Below are 24,502 nucleotides of genomic sequence, written 5' to 3' on the forward strand. Positions count from 1 at the left end.
CTCACCCTTTCATTCTCTCTCTCTCTCTCTCTCTCTCTCTCTCTCTCTCTCTCTCTCGCTCTCTCTCTCTCTCTCTCTATCTCCCTTTCTCAATCGATGCCACAGTATGCGCAGCACATTGTAATCTATGAGCTCGGTAGCACCGAACCAGCCGCTGGCAACGATGATATCAAATGCAGTGATCGAAGCTCTGCTCGTGCCATAACCCCCAAGCCGTTTCCTAACGACAGTTCCCGCGAAATCATCACCCACATCATCCTAGAGTTCCTCTTCGTTTTGCCTGAAATCAACGCAAGCTGAAATAATCTTCGGAATAATTCTCGGAATTCACAGCTTTTGTGCAAGGTTTTCCCAAGAGCCGATGACATACGTTGGCATAATCAATGTGACGATATTTATAAGAAAAAAAAAAAAATCTAAAAAATTACATCTTTGCACGTGTTATTAATAACAGATAAAAAAAAAAGTCGATGAAAATATTCTGACGGCTCTATCGATCTTCGTTTCTTATCTTCTCTCAACTCGTAACCTTTGGTCTATCCATCATCCATCATCGTAATATTACTCTTCCGTTTCCCATTTTCACGGTTAATAGAAAAATTCTGACACTTACTATTAGTGAAACATACTTGAACTTTCTTGATATTCTTAACTTCGATAATTCTTACGTTATCGAATGATTAAAATGTTATCACCTATGTTCCAATAAAATTATAACAGTATATTCGAGATATCATTGTTTGAAAATACATAGTCATATTGTGATTCGAGTTATAGTCTATCAAAAACCGCACTTTCCTATTACGTTAGACGATAGAACCTTATCTCATATGGGAGCTTATCAGTCTTTACCTTTTCCTTCTCTTCTTCGTATCTCCGCGAAAACAAAGGTGTTTTGTTTAGACTCAGCAAAGCAAACGCTTCTGCACGCTAGTCCAATTTTAGGAAATGTGGTACGACTTGTCGGCTTATCCAAACCAACTCGATTCGCATCATAAAGGAAGCATTCGACATTACGGTTATACTATTGTTATTGCTGGTCGAATTTCTCTGATGCATTTACCCTACGGGAAATTTTCTTTTTGTTTATCTTAAAACGAAATAATATCGGTCGCAATAATGATAAAAAATTCATGTGACGTGCTAGAGAGATTTCTTTCATAAAAAGAATAACGTAATCCGACAATGATACATATTCTAAATCTCTAAGTAAATACCTTATTCATTAATTTTTGATTTTTCGATTGGGACATTTATTGCATACATTTTCACAATAAGAAATATAAACACGTTCATTCTGATTTGTACCGGTAAAGGGGTAATAATATTTACCTTTGACAAATATAACGTGAAAATCTTTCATCGAATTCTTTGCCACCCGCTTTCGCATTTCTCTCCTTCTCCTTCTTATCCTTTTTCGTCTTTTTTCGGCTTTCTTATTCTCGCCTTTCTTCTCTCACAATCCTTTTCCATCCGGATGCTTCGAACCCGAAAGAAGTCTTGCATCTGTCGATTTCCGCTCGCACGATACGCGAGCTACGCTTAAATAACTGTGAGCCTCCTGGCATTCGTTCTCATACGAAAGAAAAGAATTCTTTCTCGTTTCATTTCCTCTCTTAGGAAAAAATCCTCTCTCTGCATCTTCTTTCCTCAAAGACTCTTTACGAACGAACGTAGAAACTAGAGAAAAAGAGAATGAAAGAGAGAGAGAGAGAGAGAAAGATAGAATAAACTAATGCGATCGAAGGCATACTAACGTTAGGAACCATACAAAATTCACATCGAAAAGAAATAATGAAATATATTATAGAAAATGAGTAATCTATAAATGACGCATTTTAATGATATCAAAGAAATAATAATATATTTAATAAAAGAAAATTTACGACTCTATACGCGATTCAATGCAACGCCCATAAAAATGGTTACGATGCTATACGATTTTACAACACAAGCGATCTATTCTTCGTTTTCCATTTCTTATTAAAAATACTATTCCCTGGACACGTGTATTTCTATATACTCATACTAATATATTAACTAACATCAAAATACGTTTACATACTATGATAGTATGATATCACATCCTTGACTCATTTATACATGACACATTCCCATTACTCATTTCGTATAGTGCTCTCGAAAGCAAAATTATCTAAAGATTGGTAATTTGTTACAATCCTATACATATCCTATACATATTTCTATAATTTCCCTATCACATATTTCATTTAATTTCCCTGTCATACACTAGAAATACAAAGGATTGTATACGTAAATGTACGTACGTGCAGAGCATATTAAATTTCTGATAAAATAAAATCAACGAATATGTTTTCCTTTTTTTTTCTTTTTTTTTTTCGGAGCACAAAGAGAATTCGCATTTTATGAAAACAATTATTTTTCTACAATGTTCAAAACGTATACAATTTTTTTTCTAAATATTGACTTTCATCATTTTATCATATGCTTCCGTGCAGTTATTCGAGAGAAGAGTCGAACTTTATTTGTTGCACGGTAATATTCCAGAGACTGTTAGCAAATATCGGTTGGTTCCATATTAATCGAGTTGTGCGGTACCCTGCAATCGCCGTCATGCTTGTTCTTCCATTACGTTAAACGCATCACGGCAAAATCTCCTGCGAGGCATGTTACACGGTTACAACAGTAATCGTATTGGTGTATGGGTTCATTTTCTGTAGCGATCTCACGTCGATGATTGCGAAACTCTCTCGTCTCGCCGAGTAAAATATGTTCACCGTACTTCTCGCCGACTTTACTCCACATCGATATGTAACAGATGTATTTATGAAATACTATCTTGGAAACGTGAGATATACGCAGGCCACGTTTACGTCGATTTTCAACTCGCGTGTCGCTATTCGTTTTGTTGAATTTTATTTAGCTCGTAGAGAAAATACTTTGAACGTTGAAGCTGAAATATTTCTCTCTATATTTGTTCTCCTTTTTCTTTTTCTTTTTTTTTGTTGTTGTCGCTTTTAGCGAAAGTAACAAAGAATATAATTAAGAGAAATAAATAATTATGTATCCGTTTAGAGATTTAATTTTACGTTGAACGTATTAAGACAAAAAAAATAAAGCTTTAACGATGTTTTAGCTTTAGCGCAAATAGGATCAAATCGATCATCAAAAATATCCTTACCCTTTGAATGAAGAATCACCTACATTATAAACGTGCCTCACCATCGAAATACCTTTTATTTTTAAAAGCCATCAAAATATTAGCTAGGGAACGGGACGCAATTAATTCTACGATGTAACGGACTTGACGGCAGATAAAAGCTGTTGTGCCTTGTGTATACAATGAAAATATCGACGAAACCGTGATTAATTAGGTACAGGGTACGCATGGGACGTTGTTAACGTTCGCCAGAAACGATTACTCATAGCGGAATAATCATCATCGTTATTATAATACAAGAAGCATATTTAGCTTTCGACAAAACTTTCTTTCGACTGAAATTTATGTCGGTGGCTTCCGATTAAATTATCTTTCCTTTTGACCGTCATGGTAATATTATTCCTCATGACGAAGGAACGTGATCGTTTCTTAACGAGAGAGAATAAGAAAGAGAAAGAGAGGTAGAATCGCGAAGGATAAAAATTTTCAAGTTATATTATATCTACTGATAAGCTTTTGATAAAGGAAGATCCTAATTTTCAAGATGAAAACGCGCCCTCGCAAAATTATGCCTGGTACTTTTACGATTACAAGTTAGGAGAAAGGGAAGAGCTAAATTTACGGTAATTTCGACGTTAAAGATCACGTAGAAAAGGGAGTGAAAGTTCTTCATCGCAGAAGGGTAGACTTTTCTGAGGCTGTTACTTTTAATTAGACCGACTGGTCTATCTTACGGTTAGTGAGCACAACAGCGACTTAGCAGCAATTTTTACTCATTAAACAAGAAAAAGATCCCATGGGATTCTTCCTTCCCTATCCCGTAACAGACAGAAATCTGCACCGTGTTGAGATATTCCGTCTCTTTCTTTCTCTCTTTCTAAATATATATATATATACACATTTCTCACTGAAAGGAAAGAATTACGTAGATCGATTAAGAGATCTTCCCAAGAGATCTAAGATTAATCTCGATTTCGAATTAAGAGAACAACTTGAACGAATCGAAATGAACTCCAGAGAGATTATATAGAAAATAAAGAGTTAAGAAAACGTGAAAAAAGAAAATGACTCACCCTTCGACTGTTGCCATCCTTCGGATTCAGGTCCGAGGCGACTGTTCCGAAAATCGTCGGCTGAAATAAAAGACAATAATTCAATTTTAACGCAATGTAAAACATAAACGTTACCGAGACCTTCGTTTGCGTAACTATACGACTTATATGTAAGTACGCGTGTATGTAGATATACGTGTGTACTTGGAAGTTCAAATAATAAATGTTCACAAGGTATAAGATAGGAGTGGTGTAGTCGTCGCTACGTAGAATTGTACCGTAAAAATAATCTCTAGAGTGGCTCGGGGCAACTTCGCTTTGCTTATTACTCGCGTGTAATTTCGTGAATCGTTATACTGCACGGCGGTTGGCCATACCGTACAATTAAATCTACCGGTGCATTTTGTGTACTTATTCCACGTACACATACACACACACACACACACACACACACACGTACACATACCTACGTTTGAATGCGTACACACGTAAACTCATACGTGCTATGTATATACATCTGGAATATTACCGTCTTATCCGTTGCACTTTATTGCTTCGTCGATTTAATCGAGCAAGTCGATATAATTTCACGGATAACACGACAAGCTAAAATCACATAGGAAACATCGCTCGTGACAAATTCTACAGCAACATATATAGCTAACTGTATATTATGACGATTCGATGTATGAGTAGAAAGACGACGATAGTAACGCCACGAAGAGACCTTCGCGATTTTCTTCATCACCGTACGTTTGCAATGTTTCCCAAGAGACTGACCTGTCTCTGCAAATAGAAAAATAATTTCCAGAGAAACTTCCTGTGCATCTTTCGAAAAAGTAAACGAAAACCACGATGTAACCAATAAGCTGAAAAGGATTTTTCACATAGAGAATTCTATCGATATAAGATTTAAGTTTTACTTCGAAATAAAAAATTCATTTCAGTTGACGACTCGTTCGATAAATCTCTCTCTCTCTCTCTTTTTTTTTTCTTTCTTCCTCTTCTTCTTTTTCTTTAATTTTAATACACGATCTTCCTCGATATAACTTGTTTAGAAATCCTTCAAAATTTTTGATAAAATGTCGCGTTTATGATTAACGATATGATTAATATTTTCTAGTGAATTTCTTCGAAATTGGAAAAGAATAAAATAATCAAAATAATCTCACAATTTTTATCTATTCGTATAATATTCTTCGTCAAGACCCGTCAAGAACAATGCTCTGAGTTTTCCTTCTAGTTTTTTTTCTTTCTTTCTTTTGTTTTGTTTTTTTAAATTTTCACTTTAATTAACCATTATTTTCTAACGCTCGTCATTATTTCTTATACCAATAATTAAATATTAATTAATTATTATTGGTATAATAAAAATAATAATTATTTTATTCAATAAAAATTAAGAAAGAGAAACACGATATATATCAAAATAAATATACGGGAACGTGCGTTAAAATTATTATTAAATATTATACCTACGTACAATATTACTATTATTATTATTATTGTTGTTATTATTATTATTACCGATTATATTGTAAAATATAAAATAAATACGATTTCTGTTCAAACTCATTACAGAGCTAAACATATAATAATAATCGCCCTATATATATATAAAATGATAGGAATAATTCTAATAAAGAATTAATATTCCACTGATTCGATTTATTTTACATTACCAAATTTCAAAATTGTAATATTCTCATCCACGAAGAGTAATTAAGATCGGCTTTGCTACAAAGAGCAGTTAAGATAAATTTACAAAATCCAGTTATAATATCCCAGAAAAGAATAAATAATAATTATATTAATTTTTGAACGAGATACAAAATTTATTCCTTACGTAACGTTATTCATTTTGGATGAAAAACAATATTAAACGTTAGAAAGATGGAGATTTTCAAGTGATAAATGATGGATGTATGAAATATATTTTGATTAAAAATAAAATATTTCAGATAGGGACAGTATATTTTAAATGAATTAATGATAATGATAAATTATCGTCAAATGAAAAATTGGGACGTATAATGTTCTTTTCTTTTTTATTTTTCTTTTTTTTTTTTTAATAAAAGTGGAGAACAAGTAACTTATTTATTCTTTTATCAAGGGAAAAGAGAAAACTTCGTGACGAGTTAACTCGTCATCTCCGGTTAACAGGTTAAAGCGATAACGTCGATTTTTAGTTTTCGAAGTTTCATTCTCGTCGTCGTCATCGTTGTCGTGTCGTTGTTGTCGTCGTCATTGTCGTGGTTGTCGTGGTAGTAGCGAGACAGATTACAAGGAGTTTGTGCGCGAGCGATAAATCGACCCCTCCACAGGGCCTTTATGATCGATATATGTACATTCTTCGAGTATACAACGAACGTTTTCCGGGCAAGATGGTCACGATCCAACGTAAGAACCTCTTCGCGAGCTGCTTGTTTCTTTTGGTACAGTCCTTCATCCTAGCTGTCTCTGGATCGTACGGTAAGTGACATATATATGTGTGTGTGTGTGTGTATGTGTATATATATATTTATTATATATATATATATATATATATATATATATATATATATTATAAAAAAATGAAAAAATATGTTGAGTCAAGAATAAATCATCAGCCAGTGATATAATTCCGTGAAAAATTCTCCAAGCTGCTGGTATTCCGATGTTTCAAAGAGAAGAAAAAAAAAAAAGAAAGAAAAAGAAAGAAAAGAAAAATGAAAAAGGAAGCGCGAAAAGCTCGATCGCAGGTGTTACTTAGTCTGTTGCGTGGTTTTAATGTATTCGGAACGGGAAATTTATGGGATGGTTGGGATTAAAAGAAAGGACAATGGCACGATATTTTTGGTTTGTTCGATGACAGCGTTCTCATAAAGCAAGTATTTTCCAAACTCCTAAAGTTACTTATAAACGATCGACCAGCTTAGAAACGAGACAGTCCAATCTATTATCGTATTATTCATAATCAACTGGAGTAAAAGAGTAATACTATGTCATTACGATGAGAATAAGCAAGGAATATTTTCCTTTATTCAGCTTATTTACGAGTGTTTGGTTTGTAACAATACTCGATCTCGCGAATTTCAATTAAACTTGCGTATTACACTGATTAAAATCGATAGATTTCAGAAACTTCGTAAACAGGTTGAAAATATTATTTAACTTTTCGTTCGGCCACTAGTTAGAAATATTTATACGCTTAATAAATAATATTCATATTTGGATCGAATTGTAATAATCACGATAACGAAAAGTTGATTATAAAATCAGTCTGAGTTTTCCTTTGAAAGATCACGTACTAACGAGGATGTACGATGAGATTATATCTCGAGAATATTACGACAGATTTGAATAATATAAATTATGATATAACGGATAGCGTTACCGTATATAGTCGGGCGAACAAGGGAAAAAAAGAAGAAAGAAAGAACGAAAGAGAGAGAAAAATAAAGTAATCGATATGGTCTAATCAGTGAGGGTGAAATTCACGCTGAATTGCTTTACTTCTTATCTCTATATACACTTGGATGGATCGACCAGTAAGTCTTCTGCTTGCAAAAAAAAAACATAATAAAAAAAAAGAAACCAAAAAAAAAAGGAGAAGACGTAGAAAAGAAGGGAAACAAACATTATCCTCCTTTGTCTTCATCGAAATCGATATATCATATATCCTAGAAATACGTATGATCCAGTTTTATCGTCGCTGAAAGGTTCGAAAATATTTGCGACATCGGGTTACTCGATCAAACGAAAACGTTCCATTAAATGATTGATAGTTTTAACAAAGTGTGCATACATTCGATCGACGTTTAGCTCGACTTCTTTGATTTTCAAACGATTCGTAAATTTTCCTAACGAACTAGAATTTCTATTATTCGCGAGGTTTAATCGTCGGATAAAATTTTAATCTCTGTTTTAAGAATGTAATATAATTGTTGGCGCGTTATTAATCGAGCCGTTCTGCTATAAATTACGATAGCGAAGAAGGTACGCGACGATCCAACTTCCTGAATAGTTAATTGCGCGTGGGCGGAATAATTAAGTTTCGTTCTTATCGCGTGACGTACTAAAATATACCCTTGAAAATCAGTACTTTCCATCGGGGAATGCAGCGATTTCCCTTAATCATGATACATGCTGCTGGATTGACTTTATTAAGCGTTGCGAAAGATATTAATAGCTTATAACCTACCAATTTTCTCGAGTTATCAGCGTGATTTTCCAATTAAATTACAATTTACGCAAGTATCGTATTACCATTAACTATAATCCTATAGTGCCTTTCTTTCTTCCTTCCTTTCTTTCTTTCTTTCTTTCTTTCTTTCTTTCTTTCTTTCTTTCTTTTTTTCTACATAAATTTTAGTCGAACGAGAACGCAATCAACTACGAATGTTTTGAATTCGAAAGAAAAGAAAGGGATAGGGTTAAGAGCAGGGATCGAGCAGAGAGAAGGTAAACGGTACGTGTTGGTATGAGGCCCTCTCGTAACAGTTACTGCGCTTTTATCTATTCAATTACCGTTCGTGTTTCGGTGACAATTAAATATCGTTAAATTGCCTCTCTCTCTCTCTCTCTCTCTCTCTCTCTCTCTCTCTCTCTCTCTCTCTTCCTCTCTCTCTTTCTCTTTCTCTCTTCCTCTCTTTGACCAGCCCTCCTTGTAGCGATTGCGATCGCCATAGCCGCGGACAGAGATTCCAAACGAGAATAGCCGGTCGATTGCAAGCTCGCGGGCAAATCGTTTCGACGGACATTTACGAGCTAACACATGATTCCCAAGCTCGTACGTAAATGCTACTACGATGCTTGCGCTTCCAACAACGCCAGTCCACCGATAACACAACGGCCGAGCTAACTACGCGAGCACGCGCACCGCAAAGTACGTTCGTGTCGTTCGACTAGACGATCACTCGACGATTTGCGAACGTGTAACGAGTACCCTTTGAAAACAGAGGAACCAGATAGATGGATAGATGGATGGATGGATGGATGGATGGATGGATGGATGGATAGATGGATGAATGGATGGATGGATGGATGGATGGATGGATGGATGGATGGATGGATAGATAGATAGGGCATATAGTATTTTCTCACAGACTTACGAACGAGAACGATAGCTGTGCTTTTAATCCTTTTGCTATCTCTAAACGAGCATCGAAGCGAAAAATCTAAAGACGAAGCTATCCCGCCAATGAAATTTTCCGAATTTCGTAGAGGTACGTACCGAAGAAATTCGGATTGAATTTTCCGTTTGACGCCAAGTTCAGCGTAAGTTTTAATCTTGTAGACTAAGAGGAACGCGATCGCACGACACATGATCCATTAAGTGGCTCCCTTTGATAGGGATACTGCAAGTAGAGCACACGTACCGCTCGTAAATCTTCTTCCTGGTCTCTTTTTCACTCTCTCTCTCTTTCTCTCTTTTTACCTGTTCCTCTTTATCTCTCTTTCTGTCCTCACTCTTCACTGAATTATTCCATGCTCTCTTTGCTCCATACGAAAGCTTGCGATTAATCGGTCTTCCTTCTCACCCTCTCTTCTAACCTCCCTCCTACTAGAGGATCGCGCATTTGATGCTTCTTTTATTTACAGATTACTCCGTGTCCGGGTTGTTCGCGAACGAACTCGAGTCAGAAAAACGCGACACCGAATGGTTAGCGAATAACCAAGCAGAATTACTGAAAGAGAATTATGTTTCAAGGTAGTACCACGTCAATATAAATATGTGAATCTAATTTTTCTACTTTGCATTTGGCCATTTTTAACAATTCTAACTTGGTTTTTCTTCGTTAGTTAATCATCCGAATTTAAAACACTACTTTTCTCGCATAAAAAATTTTTTCTTTCAAAAACGTATGAACAATCGCATAAATCTGTTTTTGAAAGAAAGTATAAAAACATATATAGAATGTATATTATCGTCATTGTAACAGGAGAAGAAAGTCAAGGTCGACGTTGGAAGAAAATTCAGAAGGAGAGGAGACAGAGGAGACAAATCCAAAGATACGAAGAAAATGGAAGCCGCGAAGAAAAAGAAAATTCAAGAGATCCCTTTTTGGAGCCATCAAGGGTGCGACTAGTAGTTTCATCAATACTACCAAGGACATCTCCAATATGGTAAAGTCACGAAAGTGCATTTGTCCGTGGATGTGTCCAAGTAGAGGAGAGAAAAGATAAAAATCGAAAGGGATACCTTCTAAACCTTTTCTCCTTTCAAGCTTTCGAGATTTCGAGCTTTTTTTCCTCTCTTTTCTTTTTTCTTTTCTTTTCTCTCTCTCTCTCTCTCTCTCTCTCTCTCTCTCTCTCTCTCTCTCTCTCTCTCTCCGCAATATATTCGTTCGTCGAATAGGTAAAAAAAGAAGAATTTACTAAATTATGGTTCTTTTTAATTTTAGGTAGTTAATGAGTCTGCGAAAGAAGCCAACATGATATTGGAGAGTTTAAAAGAGGAGAGTCCGATAAAAAAGGAAGAGAACAATGTTTCGATAAATGCGACAGATCTTGAACAAGAAAATGCGACGCCAAAAAATATGATAGAACAAAATGTGACACAAGAAAATGAGAAAATGAAGTTGGAAAAAGCTGATGAAAAGAAGGAGAAAACTTTGGAACTTAGTACACCACACGTTCCTACGGACATAAGTGTTACAACAGAAACTCCGGAAAATAATATCGGATCGGATTTTGTAACGTTGATAAAGAAATTTGTCAAGGAAATCATGGATCGAATTGATAATCAGCTTCAATATCAGAGACAACAAATGGAGAACGAACAGAAAGAAACAGTTCCTCTGGAAGAAAAGGAGCAGTCTAAGAAAGAGGAGGATGTTAAGAATGTGAGAAAGCAAGAACGCAAGAAGGGTGAAGAAAATGAGGAGAATGAGGAGAAAGAGAAGGACAAGAAAAAGGAGGTGAAGGATACGAAGAAGAAGAAAAAGAAGGAGGATGATACGGAGGAAAATGAGGAGGAGGAGGAGGAGGAGGAGGAGGAGGAGGAGGAAGAGGAGGAGGGGGAGGGGGAGGAGGAAGGGGAGGAGAAGAAGGAGAAAAAGGAGATGAAGGATACGAAGAAGAAGAAAAAGAAGGAGGAGGATACGGAGGAAAATAAAGAGAATGAGGAAGACGAGGAGGAGGGAGAAAAGGGGGAGGAGAAAAAGGAGGTGAAGAATACGAAGAAGAAGAAAAACAAGGAGGAGGAGGATACGAAAAAAAATGAGGAAGAAGAGGAGGAGGAAGAGGTGGAAAAGGGGGAGGAGAAAAAGGAGCTGAAGAATACAAAGAAGAAAAAGAAGGAGGAAGATACGAAGGGAAATGAAAGGGAGAAGGAAAATGAGAAGGAGGATGAAGAGAAGGATGAGAAAAAGAATGACAAAAAAAATAAAAAGAAAAAGAAAAAGAAAGAGGAGGTGGATGAGGATGAGGAAGAGGAAGAAGAGGAAAAAGAGGAGGATAAGAAAAAGAAGGAGAAAGGTAAGAAAAGGGAGAAGAATGAAAAGAAAAGGAAAGGAAAGCAAGAGAATCAGGATAATGAAGATGATTTAAAAAAATCTAAAAATGATGGATCTCTGCTATCTTCTTCGGACATAAAATGGTTTAAAATTATTCCTGACGTACCTTCACCGATAGAGATAAAGAACATCGTTAATGATAAAATCTTTCCGTGGAAAACGCTGACGAAACAATATATTAAAGAAGTCTTGAATCAGGATGAATCAAATAATAAACATACCACGAAGGAGAAATTCAAACTGAATTTCTTTTATATGAAGAATCCTAACAAGCAACAAACAGACGACAAGGAAAAGTTACAAAATTCTTTGAACTTGTATGATTTGAAGAAAAAATTGGAAAATCACGAGGAAGATAATGAAAGTAAACTTTGCGAACTGATCAAACAAGATATTGATGAATTCCAAAAGAATGACATCAATGAAAATGCTATCGTTGACTACGTGATTACTCTTAACTAAGATTTTAAATCCTTGGATTTACCTTCGGTTTAAAATCGATCCGATATTTTCGACAACTTTAATATTTTCTCTTAATATCTCTCTGTTCTTTAATATTTCTTATTAAATATAATGTCCTCAATAAATTCTTAAATATAAACAAAATAATACCCTCTTCTTTCTTTATTATCTCTTCCATCTTCCAATAAATAAAAAGAAATTATTATAGTAATCGCCGATCACGGACAGGCATATCTGGGAACGTTTATTTTTCCACTCCCCTTTGTTATTTTCTTTAGCAATAATTCGAGCTAGCTATACGCATTATCGCACTATCGCGCTATGGCGACTCGTTCGTGCATCGAAAAATCTCCCATTTTTTTCTTCCTTTTCTATCGTCGACTTACTCCAGAATAGCTACTTCTTGTAATCGTTGTTCAGTTCAACGAGGGGACATAAAAGCAAAAGATCTTCTCTTTGGGTAAGAGCAGGCTGGGAATAAAACTTTGTTCTGGCTAGGATAAGCCGCGAAAAGGATCGTTCCTATGGTTGGAATCCTTTGAGACAGCGATAAATCCAGCACGTAATACAAAAAAGGATCTGAGATCTGGCCAAAAGAGCTCGATAAATCGTAAATTAAGTAGCATTATTTCAGCTACTTTTAAAATGCGACGTGTATAAATTTTGAAATAACGTACCTAGGTATACATAAGAGAGAAAAAGAAAAAGAAATATGAAATTCGAGTATGATGATTAATCGCGTTAAATATGCGACAGGAAATTCATCTATCATAGCTTGAACAGATTCCAAGCGAAGGTGAGATCACGAATGCGAAAAGTCAGGATTCGTACGTAAATGGTTTTCGCGAAGGAGTCGTAAAAGACTGTCGTAGAATTTCCTTCTTGAAATCACCCTATTTCTTTTAGATATCATAACCAACCCTTCTCTTATTCGAATAATGCGCATTATGAATTTATGCGTCATTTTTGGGCTTCCATCTTCTTCGCAATCGAATCGAATTTATTTACTATCGAAATTTACGACGCAACATAATAGCAACCATATTCATCGCATTATTCATAATCTATTAAAATAGTCATTCGATTAAATCCATCATTTATATTTTATAAATAAAAATATATCTCGAATATATTTTCGACGAATTTCCAATGTGAATTATCATTAACATCAAACATCATAAACGATTATACGTGAGGCTTATATTGTTCCTAAGAAAATATTATATATTGAAAAGAAAAATACAGTTGTATAAACCAATTAGAATTTCTAATGGATGAATAAAACGATGAAATTAAACGACTCTATATGGATCCGGATAGAATAACAAAGGTATAAGTACAACTTTCAAATTATTTTCATATCACTGTTAACAAAATAATGTTCCTTTTCCTTTTCTTTTCTTTTTGTTTTTTTTGTTTAATACTCAACAGATCGAATATTATTTTATCGTTTAACGAGACGAAAGCTACGGTAGAATTAACAAATGAAAATTGGTCGACTCGCGAAAATCCAAACATTTCTAAAATAATAAAGTTTTTAAAGATACGGAGATATTAGAAAGCTAATATTACTAAGTTTTGTTAGACGTACATTAAATAATATCACAATGTATAAATTAGACAATTGTTCGTACAAAAACGAAGGACTTCGTCGAACTCGTGGAATAAGAATAATCAAACGATAAGAACGAAGAATAGAAACGAGAGGAGAAAAACGATAAGAAGGGGACAGAGTGGAAGGTAAAAAATAAAAATGTATATGGAAATGAACATTGCTGGAGAAAAAAAATGATTCTTGTATCTACGGAAAGCTCTTAAGTGCCTCGCAAAGAAATTCTTATCGTCCTGACATTACTTCGATTATAAAATTATTCGAATCGCTTGGAAATCTCATCGATTGCGCGTCTTAACGAGCAGTATGGTACATTCTCTGACGTCGAACAAGTTATGAAATATTTTTCTATTGATTTGAACGAATGATGAAAGAAGGAAAAGAAAAAGAAAGAATAATCGCAGCTTCGGAATGGTTTGAAAAAATAAAGGATAATAATAATAATAATAATAATAATAATAATAATAATAATAATAATAATAATAATAATAAAAACATGAAATGTTCGTTTTAATGCAAATTACACTTCAGTCAGTTCTCTTTCTCTGTTTCTCTCTCTCTCTCTCTCTCTCTCTCTCTCTCTCTTTTTCTTTCTTAAGCAAATAAAAGAATCAAACATTTACTTTCTGACAACAGATTAAATAATTATAAATTATAAAATATATTCCAACTTTTATTCCCATTTCTACCGCGAAATTGCGATTGTATTATAAATTATAACTTTTTTCGTGAATTTCTCTCAATCTCTTTCTCTCTCTTCTCTTTCGTATGTATAATGGTTAAGTATTTCGAAAAGGATAAAACGGAATGTGAAAGGGAGACAAAGAGAGTAAGAGAAAGGTAATTAAAGAGAGTAAAAAAAAAAGAAAGACAGAGAGAGAGAGAGAGAGAGAGAGAGAGAGAGAGGAAGGGAGGGAGATAGAGAGAGGGAGAGAAAGAGAGAGAGGGAGAGAAGAGTCACTATGAAAAAGAATTTTATCTGGCGGCGCGCAATTTCCGGGGCATTGTATTAAAGCTTTGTGCTTGTCTCTTCGCAAATATGTATACAGTTATATATAGATACATAACTGCGAGTGAACTAGAGTCGCCACTACCAAGGCCGCCCCTGGCGAGCACGATAATAATTATGTCCTACTGGTGCGTCTAGCAATGCCTTGTCCTGTAATTACATCCGACAAACGATCGGACCCCATAACGTACGTCCCATAATGTCACGTCATTACGCCATTATGGTAATGTTCAAGACACAGAGTATAACCTCGTGACACATTCGTCCCAGATGTATCCAATCGAACCGAAGATAGTAACACTTCCTTACGTCATTGATCGAACCTCTAAAGATTTTCGATTAACCTTCGTCCTAAATTCTCGATATAGAAATAACGATGTAACGTCACGTTTCCCTTCTATAAAGATCAATTAGGACGAACGAATGGTCGCGTTCAATTTTTCTTCAATTCTTTCATGTAAATTCATTGTACGATTGCTCTGTAATTGTATTTTATTTGTAAATAAAAAATTATATATATATATATATATATATATATATATATATATATATAGTTAGTATCTATCGAATAATCCAGTTAACCACATGTTACCCATAGGTATTTATGAGTAATCATAGAATACGTAATAATTCCATTGAAGCTCCGTTAATGTAGTGAATATTGTAAATGGACGTTCGGACATGTGAAAATTCAGCTTTCCCGAGAACCGAGGACCGAGGGAATAATCGTTCGATCGATCGCAACTAACGTTAAGCGTAATACACATCATTGATCGATTATTTTCATGTACATTCGTTATGGCGAATATTCGACGTTTGACTAGCTCGAGGAACGATGGGACAACGAGATTCCATCGAATCCACGTATTCGATTGAATCTCGTGAGTATGCTTATCGTTGCGTGCGAACACGTTTATGCGAACGGCATTCATTAACACAGCTCTCCTCTTTATCCTTCTACTTCTCGATTCTCAATCATTCCCTTGATAAAGGCTCGAGTTAAGCACAAGGGAGAGAAGAAAGAACCGTCGAAAAGAAAGGGATAAATGAAGTGCGGATTGCACGTTGGGGAGCAAGCGGTTAGCCATGAAGAAGCGATTAACTCAAAAAGGATTACTATAGCCTTCGTAAAAACTCCACGATATTTTTCTCATGTCTAACATAAGTAATATCGATTACTACGAACCATCTTGATTAACGTTTTCACTTGTCGTAAGAAAGAAACAGAGAGAATCCTTGATTTTTATCGATCGATGTACTTACTAGTAACCTCTTGACTAAGTGAAGATTTTTAATCGATCAAATGCGGACATATGCAATTTATTTCGTTAAAAAATAAAACGGTACGGATGAGGAAAATAAGATTTGGATAAATCAATAACTCGTAAAGAGAAGGATTTACGGGTATATCTGATCTTCTTTTTATACAACTTCTTTTACACGATTACGAATTAATACGTTTTCGAAAAGAAGAGCAATTTTATTTTTAAACAACATATTTATCAAATATCAATAATTTTTTGAAAAGAAAAGTAATTCTTAAATTAAAACTCCAAATGGTTACTCTTACATTTAATTCACTTACCCAAAGAACGTAACCTATGATGCAAGTAATCAATGCTATCATGATCCCATAAATAGCCGGAAGAGTTTCGTGATTGTACTCCAATTGTTCCATCGTGTCAATCGTCGTTAAAAATATCACTGTTGCTTCGATACATTCGATGAAATGTTCCTCGATTTAAATTTTCGAGTTTCTCGATTGAAGTCTTCGAATTGTGACGTTGTATGTATCGTTGGAAAAAAATCGCTCGATAGATTTTCAAAAGAATATTTCCCATAGAAAAATACGGAGCGTTTGTATCGCGCAAATAAAGCTTGAAAATCGGTGAGCCAAACTCGACGAATCTGTTTTCGGCGAATGACGATTCTCTTTTTTGTTGAGACTTAACGTTTGCGAATCTTTTCCAAATAAAAAAAAAAAAAAAAGGAGAAAAGAAAATAATAATAAAAAAAAGAGAGATTTATGATGGTCACTTATCGAACGATATTCTCCTTCGCAAGATATATCTGAATCACTTAGACTTCTCCAAGAAGCACAATTTTTTCTTTTACTCTTCTCCGATGCTGTTCCATTTCCTTTCGAGACTGAAACAATTAGCTAAAAAAATAAAAAATAAAAAAATAAAAAATAAAAAAAACTAATCGACCTCTGGAGAATCACGAAATCAACGATAATCTCTTGCGGATATTATTTTAAATCGTCTCGTTGCTCGCCGAGAAAGCTCGTTCGAAATGTCGAAACGGACGAAACATTAATCAGTCGCACCGTCGAACCCGTCGAACCCTCGTAAAACTCTGAACAAGCCCGTATTCGTAATACTATATATGTAGGTATCGAAAACGTAGGTCTGCGTTGATTTACAGAACGTAAAAAAAAAAGAAAAAAAAAGAAAAAAGACAAAAAGAAAGGAAGAAAATATTCGCTAAAAACTGCGTCGTTCAGTTCGATAATCTAAAACTATTCGTCCGTTTGCACATCGAGTCCGCATAAATTTGATCGATCCACGATCTTCGAAATCCATTCCTGTTGTAGAAGTTAGCTGGACTCACGTAACACAGTTTTCCACGATTTACGATCACCAAAACAATCTGTAGTATGTTCGATGCTATTTCCAAAGCAATTCTGCTATGCCGCTCTTAAAGCTTTTAATAACACACCAACGCGTCACTTACTCTGTTTCTCTCTCTCTCTCTCTCTCTCTCTCTTTCTTAGTCTTTCGTTATCGTTCGTTTGGCTCTGACTCTAAAGCTCCGAGTTGAAACTCGAAAGCTCGATTCAACGAACGAAACGTTCGGCACGAAAAATCGACGATGACGAGCTATCTATCGAGCGAGACTTCTCGTATTTTTAAGACAAAGGTTAACGTGTCGAACATAATGCTCGAGGTCGATCAGGCACGATGCTCTTTCTCTTTCTCTTTCTCTCTTTCTATCGAAGGACGAAATATCGATGAAATAAAAAAAAAAAAAAAAAAAATAAGAAATAAAGTAGAACAAGAGAATTCTCCTGCTACTTTTTCTTACTCTCTTCTATTCTTTTCTTCTTCTTCTTCTTCTTCTTCTTCTACGATGTACCGGCGATCACTGAATTTGTCGGTTTTACTCGAGGTTTCTGGCTTTTCTCTCTTTCTATTTCTCTGCCCCTCCTTTCTATCCTCTATATCTATCTTTCTCTTCTCCGTACAACCACTGGACTAATATATCTACGCGTATTAATAGTTCGGAAAGACACGGAAACTAGGTGAGCGTTTCACACTCAAAGGAAATACGAGCGAGTACGAGCGAGTAACGAGACGAGAAGATCATCTTCGTGGAAATCATCTTCGATATTTTGGTACTATGTAGTTCTACCTATCCACTCGAGTTTATTCGTCAACCATCTTTTACTCTAGTTACGAAGAAAATTATATCTTTGTAGAAAATATCGAGATCATCCGAACGTATGGAGTTTCGAGGACAAATCGATTACAGTCTACAGAATCTATCGAGATTATCAATATAGCCGAAGGGAAAAGCAACGATCTGCTAGCGACGTACTATAGGATCTCCAGACAGAATTGTTTCGAAAGTTTTGAAGTTTTGCTTGTCTAGACTTTGGAAAATATTCGTGATGTTTAATCGAACAGCAATCGTTCGACAGATTCGTTCCCAAAGTTGTTCTTTGTCGGTCTCGTTCTCTTTTGCTTCCTCGATTCGTCTATTTCCATGGTGAATATTTAAAAGTTCGGAAATAGAAGAACTCGCATACTATTCATAGGATACACGCTCGCTTTACCACTCAAAAACCCGTACTGATCGATCCGATGGTCACCTATTTCTTTTTCTTTTTTTTTTCTTTTTTTTTTTTATTTTTTTTCAACCGATCGCCGAACGTAAGCCGCGACAAATTAATTCGAGACCGACAAAGTCGACGTACCATCCGTACGATTTCCGAAATAATCGAGTCGCCATCGTTCGTTCCGGCCACATCGAAAAAGTAAATCACGTGTCACCGGCAACTGGAAATCCAATTATAATGAACAATCGATAGACATGTCTCATTTAACGATGCGGTCGTTCACAACCGTCCTTGATATCAACGCAACGTCGATGCGCAAAATTTGACCTCGTAATCCTGTTGCCACGTTATCAACAATATTCTGTAATTTTCTCTATGAACCATAAGCTACGTGGTATAAATTCTATACTCTTTATCTTTATCTCTCTCTCTCTTTCTCTATCTATCCGTACTGTTATTTTCGTGGTTATTTTCGTGAGATCATGAGAAATTCACTGGGTTAGATCATTTTCAACGTCATAACAACGAGAATAATATTATACGGGTATAATAAATAACAGAAAAGAAAGAGACGAAGATATTTTTCCGTAACGGTCACCGATAACGATTCAAGATAGTTCTTGCGAATTCCCAGACGATGTTCTACGATCGCACGTAAAATGTAATTTGGTTGGTGTCAGGCCAATGTTGCTGTTGCTGCCGTTGCTTCTACAGCCAGGCGCGTTACAAAATTTAATTGGATTTATCGATCGGTTTTCTGATTCCCATTTCCCGTCCGGCTCACTACTAAAGCGAAAGAGAAGAGAGAGGGGAGAGAGAGAGAGAGAGAGAGAGAGAGAGAACACCGACGAAGAGCCAGTATGCCATTGCGAACGAACCATGTTGAAAATCTACTGAAGCCCTGCATCCTGTAATTGACATCGTAAGCTAATCGGCGATTCTCACTCTTCATTTTACCCTACGTATCTGCAATACAAGTTTTGGCAACGAGATTCAAAAAGCTAGGTCAACTTACGTGTGAAAATTTTCACTTTTCCGTAATGTTGAGTTTCAACAAAACAATTTTTCACGATGACGTTATCTGCCTGATATACATACTTTTCTTTTTTATGCGATGATCGCATTTTAAATCATACTTATGTACTAGCACATTTTTACTCGAATATTGCGTTAAATTCGCATGAAATTATTTTAGTAATTCATTAGCCTTGTGTGTTCTTTTCGTTATAACATTTTATCGAATATAATTCAGTTTCTCCTGCGATGATCTATAAATAAATTGGTCTTGCATCCTGCAAATACGTTATATACGTACGAACGCGTATATAAAAAAAAAGGATAAAAAAATAAAATGCACGAAAATATTCATCGCGTAATACCGCTACGAAAGCTAAAACATTCTACGATATTCGTATGAAGAGTGTTAAATTTCTGTTGTAAAATTTTTTTACCAGATCGTACAACGAAAATGCATTTATGCAATTTTTATTGTAGATTTCAATATTTTCCAAAATGTGAGAGAGATACGACTAACTTCACACAGGATGTACTCGACTTACTGTAAGTTCATACGAACGTACATGACATCAAATGGAAAAATAAGAAATGTCAAGTCGTCAGATCATATGTAATGTACGATACTCGAAAGGAGACGTATAACATACCTATATAAGCCAATCACGTATTGGATCTTGTCATGGATCTGTTACTTTGAAATTCAAAAACTGCCACGTACTTTAAGTTCAAATATAGCAGAGAGTTCAAATATAGTAGAACAATTTTATATAAGAGATCGTGGCGTTACTCAAAAATAAAAATAAATATATAATATAAAAGTATTAAAAATTCTAAAATTTATAGTTTCTCTTTCCATGTTCTATTGCATATTCTTATTGTATCTAGCAATTGTAAAAAAAGACTATACACATTTGATACAAACATTACCTATTATACCGATTATTAATACAATGGCTCGCGACTTTACCGACTACCGATTATTACCTAAAGCTGGTTAAATTGAGAAGAAATCTTCTATATCTACCTAAGGTACATTTTTACTGTAGATAAGTTACCTTTACAGAGTCGATAATACAGTTCACAGACTTATCTTAAAGTCTTCTACCTTAAAAAGATATTCTACATTATCGACGGTCAAGCTTTTCAAGATTTTACTGTTCAACATTAGAAAACGATAAATGGAATATGCTCGATGAATATAAAAAATGTACAATGATCAGACACAAAAATGTTGCAAATTTATATGTAAAAAATGTTCCAAAAGAAATTATATATTAGATTGTAAGGTAATTGGCCATCTGATGTAGCAACAAATTTTATAACACGTCTTCGAAGAAACAATAATGAGACCAAACGGGAAAAGGAACCAATTCTATGCAAATTAAAGAGGCGCGGCGAAAAAGTTGTCGGATATCGTCATTATCGTACCGATATATTACGTCCTACGTGTAACCATTCGACTGCAGGTGCTCGCAAGTAATACGCAAAGCTCGAAGATCGCTACGTGCGATCGATATGGATCGAGTAATACGAAGAATTTAAAACGGTTATAATTTAAGATAATTTGTACGACATTTACAATCGTCTCTTCGAACGGTTGTAAATTGATTGAAATATAATAAAAAAAAGTAAAAAAGGAAAAGAAGTACGTGTTATATCTCTGATATCGAAGAATCCTATCGATACTTATCAATCTTGTAAAACATAATTGTAAATAAAAACGAACGTTCGAAGAATCATGGATTTCCGTGCAAGGAGAGTAAGTACGTACAAGATGTTCGATTTGCGAGGAACGAACACCCATGAAGACCACGTAGTTTTCTTGCTGAGAATTCAACTTGATCGCCTGCTGGCTCGTCTGGATAGCCTGCCTGTCCTGACTGCTTTCTTGCTAACCACCTACCTACCCATTGACTCACCTCCGTACTTCGAAGGAACAAGGAAAAACTCAGGCCGTTAAAACCTCTTCTCTTTCTTGCGTACAGAGAATAATGTTTGGTACTTTACCACGTCTCATCGGTTTAATTTTATTAGAGAGAAATAAAATGCGATGATACACGTTTCGTGAGAATACCAGAGAAAAAATTTCTCCTCTCGATACTTAACTATTCCAATTGAAACTTGAAATCGCAATTTAGACCGGATATCTAATATCGGAGCGTAACACTAATTCATTCGATCGGATTAATGAATATATGATATTTAATCTGACATCGATAGATATCTTGTATCGTCGTAGACGTGCAAGAAGTACGAAACTTACTATAAAACCACACGTAATAGATCTTCGAAGTCTACTCGAAGTGACCCCCCAAAGTCATCGTGAAAGGACGATAACTTGAGGCGAGAAAGAGCCGACAAAGAGTACTTATATGGTAAGTTACGCGGTGAGTCGATCCTCCGAAGTAGTTTTCTATTCGTTCTTACTATTACTAACCGGCCGCTGAAGGCAAGAAAATCCGGCCGTTACTCGATGCCTGCCAACTACGTTGGAATGTTAGTTCGTAAAAAAAAAAAAAAAAAGAAGAAGAAAAGAAAGAAGGGAAAAGTTGGCATGGAACGAAGAGGAAGAATATTTGCAATGTAAAGGGAAAACCTTTCTGATATACGATCGCCCTTTGGCTGACTATGTTGCTACTCGTTGCCCGACTCTCTTACTTTCTAATCGCACGAGATCGAGAGATAATCGTTAAACGGAAGCAAATGAACATAGTGTGTAAGAAATTCGATGTGAACGAAGGAAAAGAGTTTTTCTACGATTCGCTTACCGCAGAAGTAGTCGTTTGCACTCCGGGCACTTTACTGGTCGCTCCGAGTCCAGCGAGTCCTCCGAGACAACGCCGTGCGCAATCAGGATCGTTGTCCTCGCAAATGGGACAACCAGTAGTGGCAGCACCCCCGCGTTCCCTGAGAACGTGATTGCTGCTTGTGTTAGTCGTATATCCTTGATCGGAACTAGCATTCGAGTTCGGCCTGGATTCATCGGAACTGTCGAACGGTTTGATGTTTTTAGGACGATGGACAATACCAACGGGTTCCCATATCTCGCTGGTCGACGAGGCGTAGTAATTGTTCTCCTTCGTCTCGCGACTCCTCTCGTCGACGACCTTACCGCCTCGCGCCACGGTGACCTCTTCCTTCGTCACGATGGAAGACTTTACGCTCAAGGACGTCTCCAGTCGTACCGGGGCCCTTTACAATCATGTTCACGTTTACCAGGTCGCACGGTGAATCGCAAAGAAATAACAAATAAAAATGCGTTTTCGTCGAAAGGGAAGAAAAACAATACAAAAAGGTAAAAAAAAAAAAAAAACACACACACATAGAAAAACTAACTTCGCGGAACCTTTCACGACGTTCAACGACGATGACGTAAGGAAGAAAAACAAATAAACAAACAATTATCATGTGCGATCGGATTCACCGTGCTACCTTAAGATCCCAGCTTTGACGAGAATCTGATTGAGCAGGTCACACGGTGGTACCTGACCGGTTATCATCGCCTCGCGAATGGCGACCCCGTCCGGTCCTTCGAGAGGTATTGGTACTCCGTTTATAAGCAGAACTTCTTCCTCCCTGACGCAAGATTTTTTTTCGCAATCGACGACCTTCACTCCAGGTCCTAGAATCGACTCCACCGTCGACTGTATCTCGTGGTCGTCCATTCCTGGAGAACGTACAAGCTTTATGGTACTTCTACTTTTTCTCCAAGATCGGACCTTGTGCGAATTCGATATACTCGATAACCTCGCTACTAACGGTTTCACCAAGATAATGTCACTCTTATCGATGATATATTCTTCAATGTCGCTGAAAAATCGTCTTACCATTCACTATATATACATTTCCTTGACCACGTTTAAATCCAGAATTCTACTTGCTTACACGTTCCTTTTCAGCGAATAAACTGTCGATCGTTAAGAACTCTCTCTTACTAATTGCTACTCTTGAAGAGACACTTGGAACACTCGTCGAGTTACTCACAACGGTATTATCGAAATGGTAAGCCGACAAAAATCGAAAAAGAAAGGTGTTCGCTTTCAATTGGATCAACTCGATCCGTGTTATCTCCTTTAACTACTCCATTTCGCTTTATCTATCGATAAAAGCATACCGATGACGGCGATATCAATAAAAATTATAATAACAATAATAAATAATAACAATTATACGTAATCGTGATTTGAATTTCCGATATGCAAGGCAGCTGCATAACGGAGAAAAGAGAAAAGAAGACGAAAATAAGGAAACGAAAAAGAAAGAAAGAAAAAATTGATAAGAGAAAAAAGACGTTGGAATCACGGTTCGGTTTAATGCTCGAACGATCTGCACGAAGATGCAACAGCAGGTGCGAACACCTGCGCACACTCGCGCATACACCTGAGTTACCTTCTCAACCAACCTAAGCTAACGAAGGGCTGACTGGCTGGTTGGCTGGATGGCTGGTTGGCTGGTTGACTGGAGATGGTAGGAGACGGTACGCACCTGCGCGAACTTCGGACGATCGTATAACTTGATCTCCACGTATAAGGATCTCTCATGGTGGTTTTCACCGATCCACGATAGATTCGCTCCGGTAAGACGTTCCACGAACCGAACGAAGAAATTGCACGAATGATGGATGGCTCGCAAGCGAGTTAAGTGATTCCAATCGTCTCGTTCGTCGTTCGAAGAATTGAAAATATCGAGAAATAAATCCAAATCGAAGACTCGTGAGAATCGATACGATCGTGTTAAAATTCTTTTTATAAAACACTTTCTCTTTTTGTTGAATAAAAATATGCAAAATTGGAAAACGCTTTGAATATATCCTTTTGTTCTTTTTTATTAAATATCTTTCACTTTGATCTTCGAGATTTCAAGTTCGT

The 24,502-nt window shown here is 36.1% G+C and overlaps 1 protein-coding gene across 1 annotated transcript in view; it reads right to left on the reverse strand.

Annotated features, from left to right (window-relative positions):
- LOC122631806 overlaps nucleotides 1-24,502 on the reverse strand; it is a 321,354-nt gene that overhangs the window by 167,975 nt on the left and 128,877 nt on the right. Inside the window, exon 4 of the mRNA XM_043817920.1 lies at nucleotides 4,216-4,275. Within this exon, the coding sequence (XP_043673855.1) occupies nucleotides 4,216-4,275 (60 nt within the window). The remainder of the gene's footprint in view (nucleotides 1-4,215; nucleotides 4,276-24,502) is intronic.

The sequence above is a fragment of the Vespula pensylvanica genome, chromosome 1, assembly GCF_014466175.1.
Source record: "Vespula pensylvanica isolate Volc-1 chromosome 1, ASM1446617v1, whole genome shotgun sequence".
In the NCBI taxonomy this organism is placed as follows: domain Eukaryota; kingdom Metazoa; phylum Arthropoda; class Insecta; order Hymenoptera; family Vespidae; genus Vespula; species Vespula pensylvanica.